Source organism: Rhinolophus ferrumequinum, chromosome 22 (genome assembly GCF_004115265.2).
Source record: "Rhinolophus ferrumequinum isolate MPI-CBG mRhiFer1 chromosome 22, mRhiFer1_v1.p, whole genome shotgun sequence".
NCBI lineage: Eukaryota > Metazoa > Chordata > Mammalia > Chiroptera > Rhinolophidae > Rhinolophus > Rhinolophus ferrumequinum.
The window spans coordinates 14557748-14576711 of NC_046305.1; the positions used below are offsets into that span (position 1 = coordinate 14557748).

Below are 18964 nucleotides of genomic sequence, written 5' to 3' on the forward strand. Positions count from 1 at the left end.
CTATATGCAGTGTTCATATGTCCATGCATATGTGTGCATGCATGCGTATAATTGAGCTTATCTTAACAAACTGAAATCATTAGTGGGTGGCCCATGCAAAAGAATCTTAAAATAATCACAACTACTGTGTTTCCCCGAAAATAAGACCTAGCCAGACCATTAGCTCTAATGCGTCCTTTGGAACAAAACTTAATATAAGACCCGGTCTTATGTTATATAAAGCCCAGTATATTTTCTTTTCTTTTCCCTGTCTTATATAAGACCTAGTATTATATATGATATATGATAATGATATGATATGATAACCGGTATATTATATTATACCTGGTCTTATTTTGATACAAGACTTATATTAAGATAAGACCGGGTCTTATATTAATTTTTGCCCCAAAAGATGCATGAGAGCTGATGTTCCGGCTAGGTCTTATTTTCGGGGAAACATGGTATCATTTAAAGAGCTTTGGTCTTATTTCATTTCTTGGCTCCAAGCTAAGTGGAAAATTCCTTTCCATGAATGTGCTCTAGCTATTCAGAGTACAACCTTTGGAATAAGATTAAGTAAATATAGAATCTAAAACCCTAACATTTTCTTCCATGAAAAATTGGCTCATCAGCTTTGGTTATAGTAGTCTTGTGCCATTTGTACATTATTTAGAGTTTACATACTTCATTTGTTCTAGGATTGAGCAGAAGTAAATGTTTGCAATGTTTTCTTTTGTTGTGATTTGCCTAAGAAGTTGGAAAGCCTGCCTGATTTGGGAGTCCTAGATTTAGTAATTTCTAACAGTGAAATTCCTAACCTCATTTGTATGTGTTGTTACAGGAGCTTTATTGCAGAAATGACCATTTATATCAAGCAGCTGGGCAGAAGTAAGTGTCACTGCTTCCCCTGCTCTTGAGCCTTGTTTAGTGGAGTAACACTCACGTTAGAGTTTTAAGCCACGTATGCATATAAGCTTTATTAATTGAAAGAGTAGATGATACAGGTAGCATCTAGGATATTTTAGAATGTTAGTAATTATATGAATTAGAGAGCCCATTTTCCCAATTTGCCTGTGAAAAAAGATCGTACTAGTAGTGTTATATTTCAAAGGTAAGGAGATGGTAATAAGGAACTTGAAAACTTTTTTAAATCTTTCTCCATAAAGGCATTCTTTCAGTTTAAGTAACACTAGCTAGGTGAAATTTAGAAAGGAGTAAATTGGATGATAGGATTAAAGGTGAATGTATGTAACTCAAAAGCCATAGAGTCAAGAAGAAAAGGTGAGAAAGTTATCCTGAGGAAACAAAGACTAGAGTGGGGTTATTCAGGAAGTAAGAAGGCAAAGATACGCGTGTATTCTTTATTCTTAGTAAGTTTACAGCAGATAATGTATTGTGCTTAAATGATAGTGAAATAGCTTAGTGTACCTGGTATTTAATATTCTAAAATATCCTAGATGCTGATGAGTTGTCACTAACAGGTTTTGTGACTGAATAAATCACACCTTGTATCACTGGGATTCAGTTATCTGCTGATTGAGAGAAATGCCCTAAGATTCTTTTCAGCTTGAGAATTCTGCAGTAACACTACTAATGTTTTAAATTTTGTATATGAAGGACTTCCTGATAGAATGAAACTTTTGAATGAATCATCAGGAGATGATGTTGAATTTTTTATCCTAGACTTAAAAAATAAGTCATTTTGAGTGGATAGGATATTAAGGGAAGAGGATAAAGACAGTCCAACTTCTGTGAGCCCGTTGACCTGACCATCAGAATTAGACTAAATGGGCTAGTTAGGCACGAAGCTGTCTGTGCCTGCCCCTTCTTGCTTTATGTCATCTCTCCTAAAACTGAATGATATTGAAGGAAGGAAAGGAGAGGAAACTTTCTATTAGCTTTTTTTTTAAGTACAAGCAACTGCTAGCTTCAGTCTAATGTGTTGGGCTCAGCAAACTACAGCTCTCTGACCAAATACAACCCACTACCTGTTTTACAAAGTTTCATTGGAACACAGCTACACTCATTTGTTTATGTTGGGATAGCAAACTTTTGTAAGGGGCCAGATCACAAATATTTTAAGCTTTGTGGGTCACATTTATAACACTTATTTTTGTCGTGTTTGTACAACTCTAACAACATAAAAGCCATTCTTCATTCCTGGGTCTGTATTTTTTCAAACCCTAGTTTAAGTAGTGTCTCTAGGTGGTTTCAAGCTTTAAAGGCAGAGTTGAATACAAGTAATTGTGAATAGTTGAGTAGTTGGATCTACAAAGCCTGAAATATGAATTATCTGACTTTTTGTAGAAGAAGAATACTACTCCCTGGTCTACATAACCACTTTGGACTGATTTTCATTCTTTTGATTATATTGCCTTTTGACCTTTTGCTTTTCAGAAGTTAAACTGTTTTCTTCCCCTATTTTAATCTCAAAGGATGTTAATGGCAACTTTTGTTGAAAAACGTTATTTGCTTTTATAGTGATGATTTGTGTGTTAGTATCAGCCTGTGATCAAGATGGTTACTTAGTTGATATGCTAATACGGAATTGCTTTTGGTTAGCAGTTAGAATGAAAAAGAACTTAGAACCCAGGATTTACTCTGATTTTAGGGTGGCTTTTGTACCTAAACCCCTAGTTGCTTATGAAATAAGGTATTTCTTTACTTAGATGAGTTATTCTTCTGTTTTTGGTAATCCTGACCTTAAATTATAGGGATTTTTGCACGTGAGCATGGATCAAATAAAAAATTGGCAGCACAGTCCTGTGCCCTGTCACTTATCAGACAACTCTACCATCTTGGAGTGATTGAAGCTTACTCTGGACTTACAAAGAAGAAAGAAGGAGAGACAGTGAGTCTTTAGACTTAGTAGCCCAGAGAGATATCATAAAATTCAATGTAGCTCTTTAGTATTTGGCTAAAGAATAATTTGTGGTTCTAGGAGTATTACCTTAAGAAATGGAAATGGCCCTACTAATCATCTGTATCTGGCTGATTGCCGTGCTTACAGTGGGTAGTAATCGTTGAAGTAATTCTTTCACGGAAGGGAACTAATTGTTGGCTTAAATATTACAGTGTCGATCACATACACTTAACCCTGCGATGGTAGATTAGACTAGTGCTTGTATGTATGTTACGTGATTTTCATGGGTCATCATTTTCCTCTAGATGGAGCCTTACAAAGTTAACCTCTCTCAAGAGCTAGAGAATCAGCTGCAAAACACTGTTCAAGAGCTCAATCTTGAAATCCGGCCCCCGGTAAGCATTATTTAAGTTCACCTTTGTATAGAAGTTCTCTAGTCAGACAAGCAAGCAACTGGTATTGGTTGTTATTTTGTTTTCCTTTTTTTTTTTTTTTTAATAGCCTGATGATCCTTCTGTGCCTGTTGTACTCAACCTTGGCAAACTGGCTCACTTTGAGCCATCTCAGCGAAAAACCCAAATGGGTGTAGTTCCTTGGTCACCTCCTCAATCCAACTGGAATCCTTGGACTAGCAGCAACATTGATGAGGGGCCCCTGGCTTATGTGAGTGCAACATTGTTTTTGAGATCAGACTCTTGTATTTCACTTTTGAGTATATTTCATTAGGATGTCTGGATAAAAACGGATTCAGTTTAAAGATGAGTTATGTGCTTTTCTTTGACTGTCGCCTTCCCATTTTACAGGCTACTCCAGAACAGATAAGCATGGACCTCAAGAATGAGTTAATGTACCAGTTGGACCAGGATCATGATTTGCAAGCTGTAAGTTTGTGAAGTATATAGTGCCCAGATCTTCAGAACTTTCTAGATATGGACAAAAGGACAGTGAATAATGTATTTTGCCCTTTCTAGGAAGGAACATCAAAGGTGTTTACCAAACCTTAGTTACCACTAAGAGTAGTAGTTGTGAGTGAAGGGCCTGGGATTATTAGTTACCTGCAGTAGAGATATTTGGGGTGATAACTCTTTTTGATGTTTCCCAGGGGTTTTTTTTCTTTAAAAAAAAGAACATTGAAACGTTAAAAGAAAGGACATGTATATGGAATGTTCAGGGAGAAAGGGGGAAAATAAAGGTGTGGACAAGGCCACTAGATAGATACTTCATAAATTTAGTGAGAAGGGGCAGTTCTATTAGAGATACAAATGTATGTATTCTTTTATGAAAAAGTATGTTTTGGATACTAAGCCAGTGGAAAGTAATAAGTTTTTATAGAGATGGCAAATCTGTTTTAGCATTAAGAAAATTCCTTCTAATGTATATGTTGATAGAAATCTGAGTGAAGTGTAATTTCTCTAATACAGATCTTTCAGGAGAGAGATTTACTACCTGTGAAGAAATTTGAAAGGGAGATCCTGGAAGCAATTAGTAACAATTCAGTTGTCATTATCCGAGGCGCTACTGGATGTGGTAAAACTACACAAGTTCCCCAGTTTATTCTAGATGACTTTATCCAGAATGACCGAGCGGCAGAGTGTAATGTTGTAGTAACTCAGGTAAGTTGTAAGTCAACTTGCTAGGTGTGTGTCTGGTGTAGATAGAGTTTGAAGGTGGAAATACCTAGGGGCCAGACTATTCCTAATTCTTTGATCAACTTCTCCTTTGTAGCCACAGAAGGTTCTGAAAGTGGTAGAGCATTAGGCCCCCTAAAATTTAAAAACAAAACATAAAAAGAAATTAAGTCTTGTTCTAATCTCCAATATCCTTCACTGATAAGCTAAACTGAACCATGTGGGGATTGTTTTCTCTGAGCTAGAGAGAGTCTTTGGGCCTAGAATCAAACATACTGAGAGTACTTTCTCCTGAGGTCCACATCCAAATCTTGGTCCTCTCCATCTTATCACCTAATGATAATCAGTGAAAACCAGTCAAAGCAAGAGTAGGCAAGCTAGCAAAACATAATGGCCAACTTACTAATGCTTATTTCATGCCATCATTTCAGGATATAGCTGTCTCTCATAAGATGAGAACTCAGAAAATAGAGAACGTGGAGCCAAACATGTTTGTGATATCTGGTGCCTTAGAAATCATTCTTTTACAGCCTAGTTCTATAACTGTGTATTTGAATACCCAGATGAGAAGCAGAGGTGCAGTTCTGGGACCTGTGCCCTTTCAGTTGATGACTAAGATAAGAGAAATTATTATAGTTCTGGATAAATGTCAAAAGGGATACATCAAAGAGTCGCATCCTAGAACTGCCAAAGAGCCGTTTGAGACTGATCTTCACCTAACTGTGGTATGGAAAGTGTTGCCCAGCGTCTGGCACATAGTGATCTCAATACTCAGTAAATATTAGCTGTTTCAGTTCAAGTGAACACACATAAACTGTAAAGAAGAGCTAATCCCTTAAAATCACCTATGACGAAGGCACGACTCTGGGCAAGAAAATAAGATTCTAAAGAGAAAAAGATAAACACCTGTGAGGTGTGATTAAAAAAAATGCAGTAAATGTTTAAATTAAAAAAAAAATTATTACAGTAAAAGACACATTGCCATTAATCCTCCTCAAGATAGCACTCCCTCGTTTCGAACACACTTATCCCATCATTTTTGCCACTTTCTGAAGCAGTTCTGGAAATCCTCTTTCGTGAGTGAGTGTCTTTAGTTGTGCTGTCATGGCTGCCTCGATGTCCTGAATTGGTTTAAAATGTTTTCTTTTCATGGTCATTTTGACTTTGGGGAAGAGTCGGAAGTCTTATGGTGCCGGATCCTGTGAATAAGGTGGACGAGGACACAACGTAAGCCGGATCCTGTGAATAAGGTGGACGAGGACACAACATAATGTTTTTATTTAACAGAAATTGCCGTACCAGAAGCGATGTGTGACACAGAGCGTTGTCATGATGGAGGATGAAGTAAAGACACTCACCGAAGAGGACTTCCAGAGCTGCTTCAGAAAGTGGCAAGAATGATGGGATAAGTGTGTTCGAAGTGAGGCAGAGTATTTTGAGGGGGATTAATGGCAATGTGTCTTACTGTAGTAATTTTTTTAAAAATTTAAACATTCACTGTATATTTTGATCACACATCATAAGTGGAATGAAAATGTAAAGAAAAGCTCATGTCTTGGAGGATAATTTGAAGTATTATGTTGAAGGGACTTGACATTATCCCTTGTTTTCATCACCACTACTTACTAATTTCATTTAAATCAGTTATTGTGTTAGTTTTAACATTTAATAATCCAAATACAACATAAAGCTATAACAATAAGAGGAAAATAACTGGGAAAAGGACTAGATTGGGGGTAAAGAAAATTTGTATTACATCTAAAGTCATTTCTATGAATTTAGGCAGAATAATTTAACTTCTCTGAGCTTGTTTTTTAATCAGAATGAAAGATAATCTCACTCGTGTTCTGAAGCACAAATAAAATAGTATATGCAGCCATGATATTTGCTGTTATGTTTTACAGATGTTAATTGTGATTATTCTGGAGGTCTCCAGAGCTTTGATTCTCCTTTATAGTTATTTGCAGAATATAGACTATTTCAGTATACTATAATTAAGAGAGGAACAGGTAAGCCATATGTGGAAAGGTAGCCCTGAAGGTATACATAGAAGGTGATGTTTTACTGGTGAAACTTACCTTGTATTTATTCACTGTGGGAAAGTATGGAAAACAATTATTGAAGCACAGAAGATCGAGGGAAAAGGGAATAAATTATTCACGGGATAAGTAGAGCAATTTCTTAGGCTATCAGGTGATAAGCAGTCTGAGAAGTGTTTAAACATTCATTAGTAGTCTTACATTAAGCAGTATTCTATACAAAATGCTTATCTTGTGAATATTTATGAGAATTCAGTTATTTTTAGTTGCTTTTTTCTGACTATAAAAGGAATATATAGCCATAGGAAAAAAATTAGAAAAGTAAATTTTAAAAGAAACCAAAACTCACTCAGGACCCCACCATCCAGAAGTAACAATTTTACTCTTGGTCTTCATCTTTTCAGATTAGAATGTACATACACTGCATGTACATCATCTTCACCTGTCCTCATTATGTAACAGCATAATGTGGTATTAGAGCAACCACATAATTTCTTCATGACTTCATAATCTTCCATTTTATGCATATACCCTTTATTCTTAAATGATGGAGGTTTGTTGGTTTTTTTTTAAAGATTTTGATATTACGTATGCCAGGATGAACATACTTGTATATACACTTTGTATACTCATTTGATTATTTCATTTGGAATAAAGTCCTAGATGTGGAGTTGTTGGATCGAAGGATATGCATATTTTAATTTTCCTGCAATTTGTCATACTCCCCTCAGGAAAAATCACACTGATTTCCAATCGAATTGTGAATGAAGAAAGCACTTCTCTTTTTAGTGTGTATCTTAAATGCATTTTTGTTTGTTTTAAAGTCAGGGCTGTTGAAACGAAGTTGATAAATCAGAGAAGGTTACAAAAGATGGGAAGGAGATGGCAGGGTCATGTTTGCTGTTTGAATAGTCATCTTGATATTGATGTTTTCTGTTCCTACTCAAGTAAATTTAGCTGATCAAGCTCCTGAAAATAGTTGTTTTAGCACCTCATGTTAATTTGTAATACCCTCTATCGTGGGTGGCTTCCTTGAGTCTCTTAAGACAGATGTGTTTCCAGGGGCATTAGAGTTAAGAACTAAAATAGATACTACTTAGGGAATGTGCTGTCTCCTGCCCATTTCATTTTAGGAGGCTAGAAACTAGAAAATGGTAGCCCCAAGGTGGTAAAAGGAACCCCTGAGTACCCAGTAGTATACAAATACACCTCAGAGGAGTCAAGTATCCTAATAGGTTTTTTTGTTACTGTTATTGGGGAACAGTGTATTTCTCCAGGGCCCATCAGCTCCAAGTCGTTGTCCTTCAATCTAGTTGTGGAGAGCGCAGCTCAGCTCTAAGTCCAGTTGCCATTTTCAATCTTTAGTTGCAGGGGGTGCAGCCCAACATCCCATGTGGGAATTGAACCAGCAACCTTGTTGAGAGCTCATGCTCTAACCAACTGAACCATCCAGCTGCCCCCCTAATAGGTTTTAAGTTCTTCTAGAAGCCACTGCTTACTAGAAATGCTAAAAACTGGAGGAAAGATAAAAGTAGAGGAAGGGGATAATAGTAGCTTTGAGCATTCACTTGTTGTTTATAGAATGCAAAGACTTCTTGAAGGGTCCAGAAAGCTTTGGACCCTTAACCCAGCTATTCTCTTGATGGACAAATACAGAGCTCAGTTCTTCAGTAACACTTTTATTCAGGGTTAGTGAGTTGCCGAGTACTGGTCATTAAAAGCTAGCCCAGTTCAGCAAGTCAAGGCACATACACCAGAGAGAATGTCAGCTCAGGGAGATTCACAGTATGTCGAAGAAGGCATCTTTTCCTTCCTTATCTTTATGGACAGTGTAACTGTGAACAGGTGATTGTACACTCACCTGTGTTTGTTATGAGCCCCATCCCCTAACGGAGTCTTGTGTTCGGGATATTAGAAATTCACATGTCGTGTTTTGTATTAGTTCATAGGATATTAATAGTTCTAGTGAAGTTAATTGTATTCTTTGTTTTTTCAAAATTGTATCAGCCTCTGATTTCTTAGGTCAACCTGGAATATCTTCATATAGGTACTTAACTCAGAAAAAATTTTCTCAAGGAACTAATATCCAACCCGTGATCAGGCACTTTGTGACACAATCAAATTCAAGGCAACTTAGAAGCATTCAGTCTTTATAAATCTTCATGTGCCTCCATAGCTATACCTTTAGGACATAGATAGTATCCATCAAGTAAATATTGTTTTGTGTAGTTAGAAAATACGGAATGCTTCAGAATGTTTTCCAACACTTAGAACATTAACCTATACTACTCCCCTTAGGGTAGATCATATTTATTGCTGGAAACAGTAATATATACTCAGTTTCCCCTGCTGTGTAAACAAAAACAGGAGTGATTTCATTCAGTTTCTTATCTCTAGCATCTTCTGTGGCACCTGATGCAAATATGCTATAAATACTTGATGAGTTAATAAATGAATGAGAGGTGGCCACAGTAGATATGGCAACGAAAGAGATTGTTCACCTTGCTAATACCCATATGTCTCAGTTAAGTAATTTTTTTAAATATGTGCCTTCACTGTTGCAGGCAGTTAAAATAAGCTTACCACGTGTGTTCTGCCCCATTCTTTACAGGAAAATCACTCTGAATATCATTAAGAGTTTAGGCCAGTGGTGAAGAAATTTTATTTTCTATAAAAGTGTCTGCCATAGAATTATGTGGTAATTTTTTTGTCCTGATTTTTTAAAAATGAATTTTGGAGCTTTCTAAAGATATCATTACTATTATTGTTTCTGTTGATTACTGAGGTGGCAGTGGGGCACATTTATTAGAATAATTAATAACCCTGATAAACAAGTGTAACTAGAATTTTGTAGCTTTTAAATCTTTTTTTCTTTTTTTTTTCATCTCAGCCCAGGAGAATCAGTGCCGTTTCTGTGGCAGAGCGAGTTGCATACGAGAGAGGAGAAGAGCCTGGGAAAAGCTGTGGCTACAGTGTTCGATTTGAGTCTGTACTTCCCCGCCCTCATGCCAGCATACTGTTTTGTACTGTCGGTCAGTACTGTGCTTTATTTTGGTCTTTCATTTGGGGTTTATATTGTGGTGTTTTTGAAGAAAACTTGGTAACAGCACAGAATGGCTGGAAATAATAAATCAGGGAGTCAGTCTCAGAATTCTTGTTTAAATAGAACTTTGGGCAGGTTCCCCCTACCCCCGCCCCTTCCCAATAGAGAGCATGATATACCTGCTGGTTGTTGTAGCTTAGAGAAAATAAAATCAGGTTACTAGAGTTACATCTTCCTGATATGTTGCTGAGGTTATCGCAGTTACAGCAGAGTTGATTGTCCAGAAATTTGTTTCTCTGCACTTTTCTATCCTCCCTACTTTAATCAACATAGAAACTCTTCTCCAGTTGTTGCTCTGGTTTTCTTTTAAAGGTGTGCTCCTAAGAAAGTTAGAAGCAGGCATTCGAGGAATCAGTCATGTAATTGTAGATGAAATACATGAAAGAGACATAAATGTAAGTAACTTGAGCATTATGGTAAGGTGCTAATGCTAATATTCTGAATAAAAAGAAACCAAAATAGAATGTCTGCTTTATTTTTTCTTTGCCCACTGCTTACATCTTCTGTCAAAACCCTGAACTTCAGTCACTAAGATGTTGGACATCTTTATTAGCTAGCCTGTTAAAATTATTCTGTTTTCTTTGTTAAATTCACAGAATTCGAAAAGTAAAGATCTCTTACTGTAACGTAAGTATAGTTGCAGTGATCACAAAGAGCTAGCATAATTCAGTAATGGAATTAATGATTTTAATACAGTTTCTCTTTGAAATGGAGGCTTCTCTATAGTAAATTTTATAATTTTTAAATGTAATATAATTAAAAATGTCTTTTGGATGTTTGCAGCTCTAATCTTTTCAGCTGTTGATGATCATGCCAGAATTAACGAGAAACTAAAATTTATTTTGTACCTTTCCCTCATTTGGTCCTTGGCAAAACTTGTCTAGAATTAACTTAGATAATAATTATGTAATTTGAAAATTGATACCATAATGCAATAACTTGTTTTTATGCACTATTTTACACATTCAAACAAAGGTGTCAGAGGTTGGACAGTATATCATTCAAATTGTTACCAGCTTTTATTGCTTAAAACATTCGTTAGAGTTCCTCCTCTAGAAAATACTTTTATAGCTGTTCTTTTTAATCATCTTTAGTTTTGGCAAAACTTGGACCTTTATGGTTGAGCTAAAGCAAGTAAGAAAGTTTGGATGGTTTATCAGATGACTTTTTACATCAGAAATTTATTCAGTAGGGTAAAATTTTTCTTGTTTTTGTCATTCAGAATCTCTTAAAAGCTTTGTTTTTTTTCCTGATTAATCAAAATTAAACATTTCAAGATTGTCTTTTCTAGTATGGTACCATACCAATATTCTTAGAGTTTAAGTGGTTTTGGTCAACTTGCCTTGAAAGATTGTCAGGTCTATATTTATTATTCACAGTGAAAAATAGAAAAATGCCTTTGCGGAAACTTTTTATGTTCTCTTTCAGATGAACCTTATCTAAATTTGTCACTTTGCAGGGGAAAAACCAAAAGAACTTGTAGACCAATTATTATAAATAATAGAATAGGAAAAACTAACAGTGTGGCTGAATAAAAGGTTAGTATATAAAAGTCTGTTGCATTGTATATATTACAAACAAACAGCTAGAAAACAACTAAAAAGATAACATTGCAATGCTCAGAATGTGAAGTGCCTAAAAATCCAACAAAAAGACATGCAGGACTTCTATAGAAAAATAAAACTATTACAAAATGCTAAAAAAGACCAGATCATGTTCATGGTCTAATATCACATAGACGTCAATTCTCCCAGGTTGATCCACAGTTTGAATGCAGTTCTAATCAAATTCCCAGAAAGGTTTTTCACAGAATTGAATAGGCTGATTACAGACACTAATAGGGAAACTTTATGGCGAAAAATAAGTAGGACTTCTGAAGAAGAGCAAGATGGACGGTCTTCCTTTACAAATATCAGGACTTAATTTGAAGCTATAATAATTGAGATGGTATAGTACTTTGGTTGACAGTTTGACCAATGAAATGATACAGAGTATAGAAACAGATTGTGTGCTATATGCTGCTTTGGTATAAGAGAGTGACGACATGGCAGATCCGTGGGAAAGGAAGTGGACTGTTCAGTCAGTGGAGATGGAAACAATTGGTCATTCGTAAGTAAGTAGTTGAAATTGGATTCTTACCTCAGAACCAAATATAACAATTAATTCCAGATAGGTTAAGGACTTAAATGCCAAAGCAGTTTTAAAACTTAGAAAATGTAAGTAAATGTCTAGATAACAGTGTCCAGTAGAAACAATGTGAGTCACATATGTAACTTTAAATGTTCTAGTAACATATTTTAAAAGGTGAAACAAAACAGGTGAAATTAGTATATGTAAACTATTTTCACCATGTAGTCAATATAAAAAAATATATTAAAATAGTTTCACATTCTCTTTTTCGTAATAAGTCTTCAAACTTCGGTATATATTTTACATTGAGAGCACATCTCCGTTGAGATTAGGCACATTTCGTGTGCTCAGTAGCCACATGTGACCAGTGGCTCCTGTACTGGGCAGCATAGTTTTAGACTTTTTGGAAGGATTTCTTAAAATGCACTAACCATGAAAAGACTGATATATTAATCTATATTAAAACTAAGATTATTTGGTTATTCAAAAGGTACTTTAAAGACAATCACAGGCTAAAAGATTCCAATGTAGCCAACAAAGGATTAGTATATAATAGAAATATGTAAGCACTTCCTACAAATCAGTAAGAAAAGCACCGATGACTCAGTAGAGAAATAAGCGAAAAAGACAAAGAGGCAGTTTACACAACAGGAAACATTTGGCTAATGACATGAGGTGTTCAGGCTCATTGGTGAAGAAGAAAGAGCAGATCAAGGCCGTACTAAGGTACTGCTTTATAGCAATTTGATGAATAAGATTTAAGCGACGATGCCAAGTGTTGGAGAATATGAGGATCAGAAGGATCTCTTATCCACTGCTCATGGGAATATGCGAATTGATGGAACTGCTTAGAAAAAATAGGTTTTTATCTCCACTATCTCTCAAGTTCGGCATTTACACACTAACTGCAGTTGCATACCCACACTTGCCCATAGAAACTGGCATATGTTCAGCAAGTGACATGAACAAGAACTTTCATCGTAGCAAATGTTCCCCATAGTGAAACCCTGGAAACCCCAGACACCTGCAGCAGGTACCACAGGTCACCTACTGCTGAAATAATTGGTACCGTGTTCCCCCGAAAAGAAGACCTCGCTGGACCGTCAGCTCTAATGTGTGTTTTGCAGCAAAAATTAATATAAGACTTGGTATATTATATTAATTAGACCAGGTCTTATATTAAAATAAGACCGGGTCTTGTATTAATTTTTGCTCCAAAAGACGCGTTAGAGCTGATGGTCTGGCTAGGTCTTATTTTCGGGGAAACACGGTATATTCACACATTTGGATATTAAACTGTCATTAGAAAGAATAACTAGTAATACATATGGATAAATTTTAGCAGTGCTATAATATGTGAAGAAGGAAGAATAAATAATAAAGATATGTTAACATACTTTTTTAGGTATCTATAGATGACATGAAAGCTGTGTGAAAAGGAATATAAACAAAAGATTCAGTATGGTGGTGGTTTTCTGTAGTTGGGGAGGGCAGAATGATGGGCGAGAGGACCACCCACTCGACCAGAGAAAAGTTTTGTCAGTGTTTTAGCTTTCATGTTCTTTGGTGGATTGATGGATACTTTACATTATTAAATAATAAATGTCTTAGCCATTATTTTGTTTGAATGAAGCAGATAAGACCTTTTCAACATTTTTAAGACTACATGTGATTAGATAACTGATTTTTGGCTCATCATGGGTTTCCCCTTTTTTCTAGTTAAAGTCTGTGTGCCTACAAATATAAATTTCACTGAAAAACTTGAGATGAATTCTTTGCTCTCATTAATGTTTTTATTTTCCCTACCCAAATAGCACATTTTTAATCCCCACACGTATTAGCCTACGACTGTTCTTAAAAACATTGTTACTGTATTGCACTGTAAACCCTTTCTTTTAGGCATCAGCAAGCCACCTAAGAAACTGAATTTCACTGATGTCTGTGGCTATATAGCACTAAACATCTTTTGTGTGTATCTCATGAACATGGAATTTTTATGTAATTTTTTAAATGTGTGTGTTTGTTTTAATAGACAGACTTCCTTTTGGTAGTGCTGCGTGATGTGGTTCAGGCTTATCCTGAAGTTCGCGTTGTTCTCATGTCCGCTACTATTGATACCAGCATGTTCTGTGAATATTTCTTCAGTTGCCCCATCATTGAAGTTTATGGGAGGACTTACCCAGTTCAAGGTAAATGTGTGGGGGTGGTGCTGGAAGATGAATATCTTTTGTGCTTCTGGGGAACATAATTGATCAGTTTCTTAATTCTGAAGATGAGGAACTGTCCTTTGTAGTTTAAAGGACATTTAAAATACATGCGAAATTAGAGTATCAAATGCATCATAGTGTCCTTGGGGCTTTATTCAAGACATAGTAAGTACAGACTGAGGAAGGAGAACAAGTTTCATTCGGTACTGGCAGAATTTGTATATCCAGTAAATTTCCTGCATTTTATTTATAGCCAAACTTAACTTTAAAAATTATATACAGTGAAGCATAAATCAGTATGGTCTATAGATGGTCATGGGAAGTACTGGTAAAAGTTTAAGCAGCCAGGATCAAAGTAACGAGAGTCTAGATCTAGAGCAGGCAGATTTTTGAAATGATACTTAAGGTGAATATTTTAAGGTCAAATTATTTCTGATAGTTATAAATAATTCTTTACTTTCTTTAAAAGACTGTGTCATCACCATTTTCTAGTATCTTGGGTTAAAAAACTGAATTATGGCAGTCTGAGGGCATGAAAATAAGCTACAGTGTTTGTAATGGAGGTATGAAATGATGAATGGCTATTTTGGAGTGGTAATTTTTGAAATTCTAAAGTAAGAGTAGCTCTGAAATAAAAACTAATGCAGTTGTATCTCATGAGAGTACTAAAACTGCCTTAAAAGTACACTGGGCAACATGGATGGATCTAGAGGATACTGTGCTAAGTGAAATAAGTCAGATGGAAAAAGACCAATACAGTCTGATCTCACTTAATATGTGGAATCTAAAGAACAGAATGAGCAAACAAACAAAACAAATAGGTATGGGGGCAAAAATGAGGGTTGCTAGATGGAAGACGGGGTGGGAATAGGGGAGGAGGTAAAGGGATTAGAAAGTACAAATTAGTAATCACAATACAGCCGTGGGGATGTGAAATACAATTTGGGGATATAATCAATAACGTGAAGATTTTGTAGGGGGTCAGATGGGCACTTGTCCTACTAGGGAGACCACTTCATGGACTGTAGATGTCTGACCACAGCGCTGTACACCTGAAGCTGAAGCTGAATAATATTGAATGTCAACTCTATAATTAAATATATATACAGAGGGTGTCAAAAAAAATGTATACACATCGTAAGAAAGAAAAAATCTGTATTAAAATTGTAATAATATATACGAATAACAAAAGATGAATACAAGTCATGTCTGACTTCTGCAATTACAAGAGGTGCTCAACGTGGTTACCATCAGCATCCAGACACTTTGGATTATGGCGAACTACTGCTTGAGCAACATTGACCAAAGTGTCCACTTGTATACATTTTTTTGTATGTATGCATGTGTGTGTATTAATATATGTACATGTATATATACATATACACATGTATATATACATACAGTCACAGGATGTGGAGTACAGCGTAGACAATAGAGTCAATGGAATTGACAGCTATATATGATATCGGGTAGTAGATTGGGGGAGGGGAGTTATCACTGAGGGGTGTAAATGTCTAACTATTACATTGTTTTGTGCACCTAAAACTAATAAAAAAACAAAAATTTAAAAAAATACATGAATGGCATGGTAGAAGCCAGGTTTACTGTTGGTGTGAGAGGTTACAGGTAGGAGGGAAGGCTTGAATGAACTGTGTGGTACTGGTTTACAGTTGGAGACATTAGTAAGAACTAGTGTTTAGATGCGAATGGATAGATACAGAAGTAATCATAGATATGTATGACTACGTGGGTTAATACACATAATATTCCCTAGCTCTGTCTGCTGAGCAGCCCTAGGAGCGGTGACATCCCAGTAGCAAGGGTCATGCCAACAGTAAGATTTTATTTCCAATACCATTTTTTTCCAGTTAAAGAACCAGATGTCCTTGGAGAAATGGCTGATTCTACAGTTAAGTCAGGGAATATAAGAAATGGAATATCTTATAGTACCAGAAAGTAAGGAAGTGTTCTAAACACACACACACACACACACACACACACACACACACACACACACAGTGATGGAGACAAAGGGACTTAGGAGCCAATCTGAAAGAGCTCTCAATGGCCAAACTGGAATAGTTGAAGCAAAAATATAGTAAAATAACATGGTATTGGATTTGTAACCCTAAGTATAAAATGAATACCCATGAATATCTATACGGTAGTTAAATAAATGGGTAATAAAGACAAATCTGTCATATAGAAGAACTCCAGAAAACGTATGTGGATAGTCTCAGAAAAGTGAGGCTTAACTCCCTGTCCCTTGAGTGTGCTGTGCTTACTGACTTGTTTCCAAAGAGTAAGTATGGATGGGGGAAACGAGTAACTTGACAGTGTAGTAATTGCCAAACGCTCTCTCAGGTGACCAGGTTCAACATGATCAGCGATGAGTCATGTTGACAGTACGTGCCCTGGATATAATGTGATGAGAAGGGCGCTCGGGGACTCTTTGGGCTTAGAGGCAAATGTTTAGATTACGAGACACGGCTGGGCCTGTCAGAACCTCCGGAGCAAAACTAATGAGCAGATGTTCCAGCCTTCACATTGAGGTCCTTCAGAGTCATAACTGAAAGAACCTGTTATATGTGCACATCCCAATAGAGGAAAGACGGACTGCGGTATACTATTGTGGTGGTGTTATTTTTATGTATAACTCCCAGACAGTGGGACTGGATGGCATAGTACATGAGCACAATAGGCATTCCATGGATGTTTGATTAAATATTGTATGTAGAGGATTCCCGACTGGCGTTGTGGGAACATGTATGAGAGATGCCTCACCCTCCGTCAAGGTCCAAGAGATGGAGACACTGAGTTTGGGAAGAGATGATTGCCACTGGCAGTTTTTGGCAGTTGTGAAGAATCAGATTAATGGGTATTAAGATAATTTTGAATTACGAATTAGAAAATGAGTTTTAAAGACTGCTCTATTCTGAAAGTTGATGGTACTTACCTGACTTGGATTGTCCTGGCAGAATATTTTTTGGAAGACTGTATTCAGATGACCAACTTTGTTCCTCCACCAAAGGACAAGAAGAAGAAGGATAAGGATAAGGATGAAGATGGTGAAGAGGATGATGTAAGTGAATTGCAGAAAGAATTCTCATTATGGGCAAGTTGTTAACAAAGAAAAGAATGGATTTTAGTAAAAATATGCAATGAGTTAGCATTACAGAAAACTTTTTAAAAAATGACTATAATGTCTGTCTTTGAATTAATTGATATATATGTCACTCCAAAGAGCTTCATGTTCAGTGACAAGCTCATTTCATGCCATGAGTTAAATCATCTGTGGCTTAAAGTCAAAAGAAAAAGAAGAGGGAAGAATAAGATGTTTAAAGGCCACACATGGTTAGAGATAGCTCCATTTTAAGAGGCTTTCCTACTCAAAAGTATTTTCCGTGGGCCATGTACCTGGGAAACTGGTAGAAGGGCAGAACCTTGTGTCCCACCCCAGATGTACTAAATTAGAATCTGTATTTTAACACAATGCCCATGTGCTCCATATGTACAATAAATTTTAAGAAGCAGCAGCTTTAGTCCTAGATTAGAGAGGCAGTATGGTAATGACATTGTCAGATGGAGAGAATAAACTAGGGAGTAATGAGGGATTTTCTGAGAAGAAACAAGAAATGATGCTTATTTTGTAGATCTTGAGAGTTGGACCAAACAATAAGGTAAAAATTCATCTTGGAACTGGACATTAGAATAGAATGAAAAATGTAAGATACCAACCAGCAATGGAAACTTTGATAGGAAATAACCTGGGATCGTATGTTTTTTATCAGAATACCTGAAGATGTAAATGAATAACAAATTAGAGAGTTTATCAGGTGGCTGGGAAAAGGCCTGTTTTAACAACTTTGTCATTACTGAAGGCTTCGTTTATCATTGATTCTAAGACACAGTTTTTGAGAACTAACATTATTTCAGAAATAGGTGAAGGTGACCAAATACCCTGCCTGCAGGACACTATTTATGAATTACAGGACTTCGTATTCGGTATGCGATGAGCCTGAGAATTACCAGGGGAGGCATTGTGTGTAGATAAAGTAATTATATATCGATTGATACAGATGACAATAGGAGCAGCTCATTAATCAGTAAGGAAAATAGTTTTGAAAAACCAAAAGTTTATAATAAGTAAAATATACTCAGTAGAAGGAGTTATTAGAAATTTCAGAGTCAAAATTCAGTTGTGCTTGAATTTTAGTCATGTTCTATGGGAAATATTGGTCAGTAGAAAAACTAAGTATGTCAGCGTGCAATGGGTGCTACATTTTTGGAAATTAAATTTCTGTGTTCCAGGTGTGACTAAAGCACTTGAATTAATAAGGACATTAGGTGTCATTTGAATGTCAATAACAAATCTAAGAGACTTGCGAGCTGTTGTGATTGAGACAGTTCAAAATATGTCTCCCTGTGTTTTACAGGCAAATTGCAATCTGATATGTAGTGATGAATATGGTCCAGAAACAAAAATGAGCATGGCTCAGCTGAATGAAAAGGAAACTCCTCTTGAACTCATTGAGTCTCTACTTAAGTACATTGAGACTCTGAATGTTCCCGGAGCCGTGTTGGTCTTTCTGCCAGGCTGGAATTTGATTTACACAATGCAGAAGCATTTGGAAATGAATCCACATTTTGGTATGAGTCTTTGAATTCTCACATGTATGAGTGAAAAATAAATGTTTTTGCTTGTGCCCTAGTTAGTCTATGAAAACAGAATTTAGTATTGTGTCAATTTTTGAATAAAAATGTGCGTGATGTAGAGAGCAGTTTTAAACTAGGCTCCTGTTTTTAGAACTTAACCTTCCTGTATTGTTACAGGAAGCCATAGGTATCAGATTCTACCTCTGCATTCTCAGATTCCTCGAGAAGAACAGCGCAAAGTATTTGATCCAGTTCCAGATGGAGTAACCAAGGTAAGTAATAAACATGGGGTTATAGGGTTGAAAATGATGACATAGATAATAAACAAATGTTACCAGCCTTCAAAGAGCTATCAG

General features: G+C 36.2%; 1 protein-coding gene across 2 annotated transcripts in view; it reads left to right on the forward strand.

Moving 5' to 3' along the window:
* DHX9 (DExH-box helicase 9) overlaps window positions 1-18964 on the forward strand; it is a 45935-nt gene that overhangs the window by 14228 nt on the left and 12743 nt on the right. For both annotated transcript variants that reach the window (XM_033093143.1, XM_033093144.1), the window contains exons 7-18: window positions 824-870; window positions 2697-2833; window positions 3151-3240; window positions 3347-3508; window positions 3649-3726; window positions 4267-4458; window positions 9403-9544; window positions 9928-10010; window positions 13778-13934; window positions 16931-17034; window positions 18389-18602; window positions 18786-18880. In XM_033093143.1, the coding sequence (XP_032949034.1) occupies window positions 824-870; window positions 2697-2833; window positions 3151-3240; window positions 3347-3508; window positions 3649-3726; window positions 4267-4458; window positions 9403-9544; window positions 9928-10010; window positions 13778-13934; window positions 16931-17034; window positions 18389-18602; window positions 18786-18880 (1501 nt within the window). The remainder of the gene's footprint in view (window positions 1-823; window positions 871-2696; window positions 2834-3150; window positions 3241-3346; window positions 3509-3648; window positions 3727-4266; window positions 4459-9402; window positions 9545-9927; window positions 10011-13777; window positions 13935-16930; window positions 17035-18388; window positions 18603-18785; window positions 18881-18964) is intronic.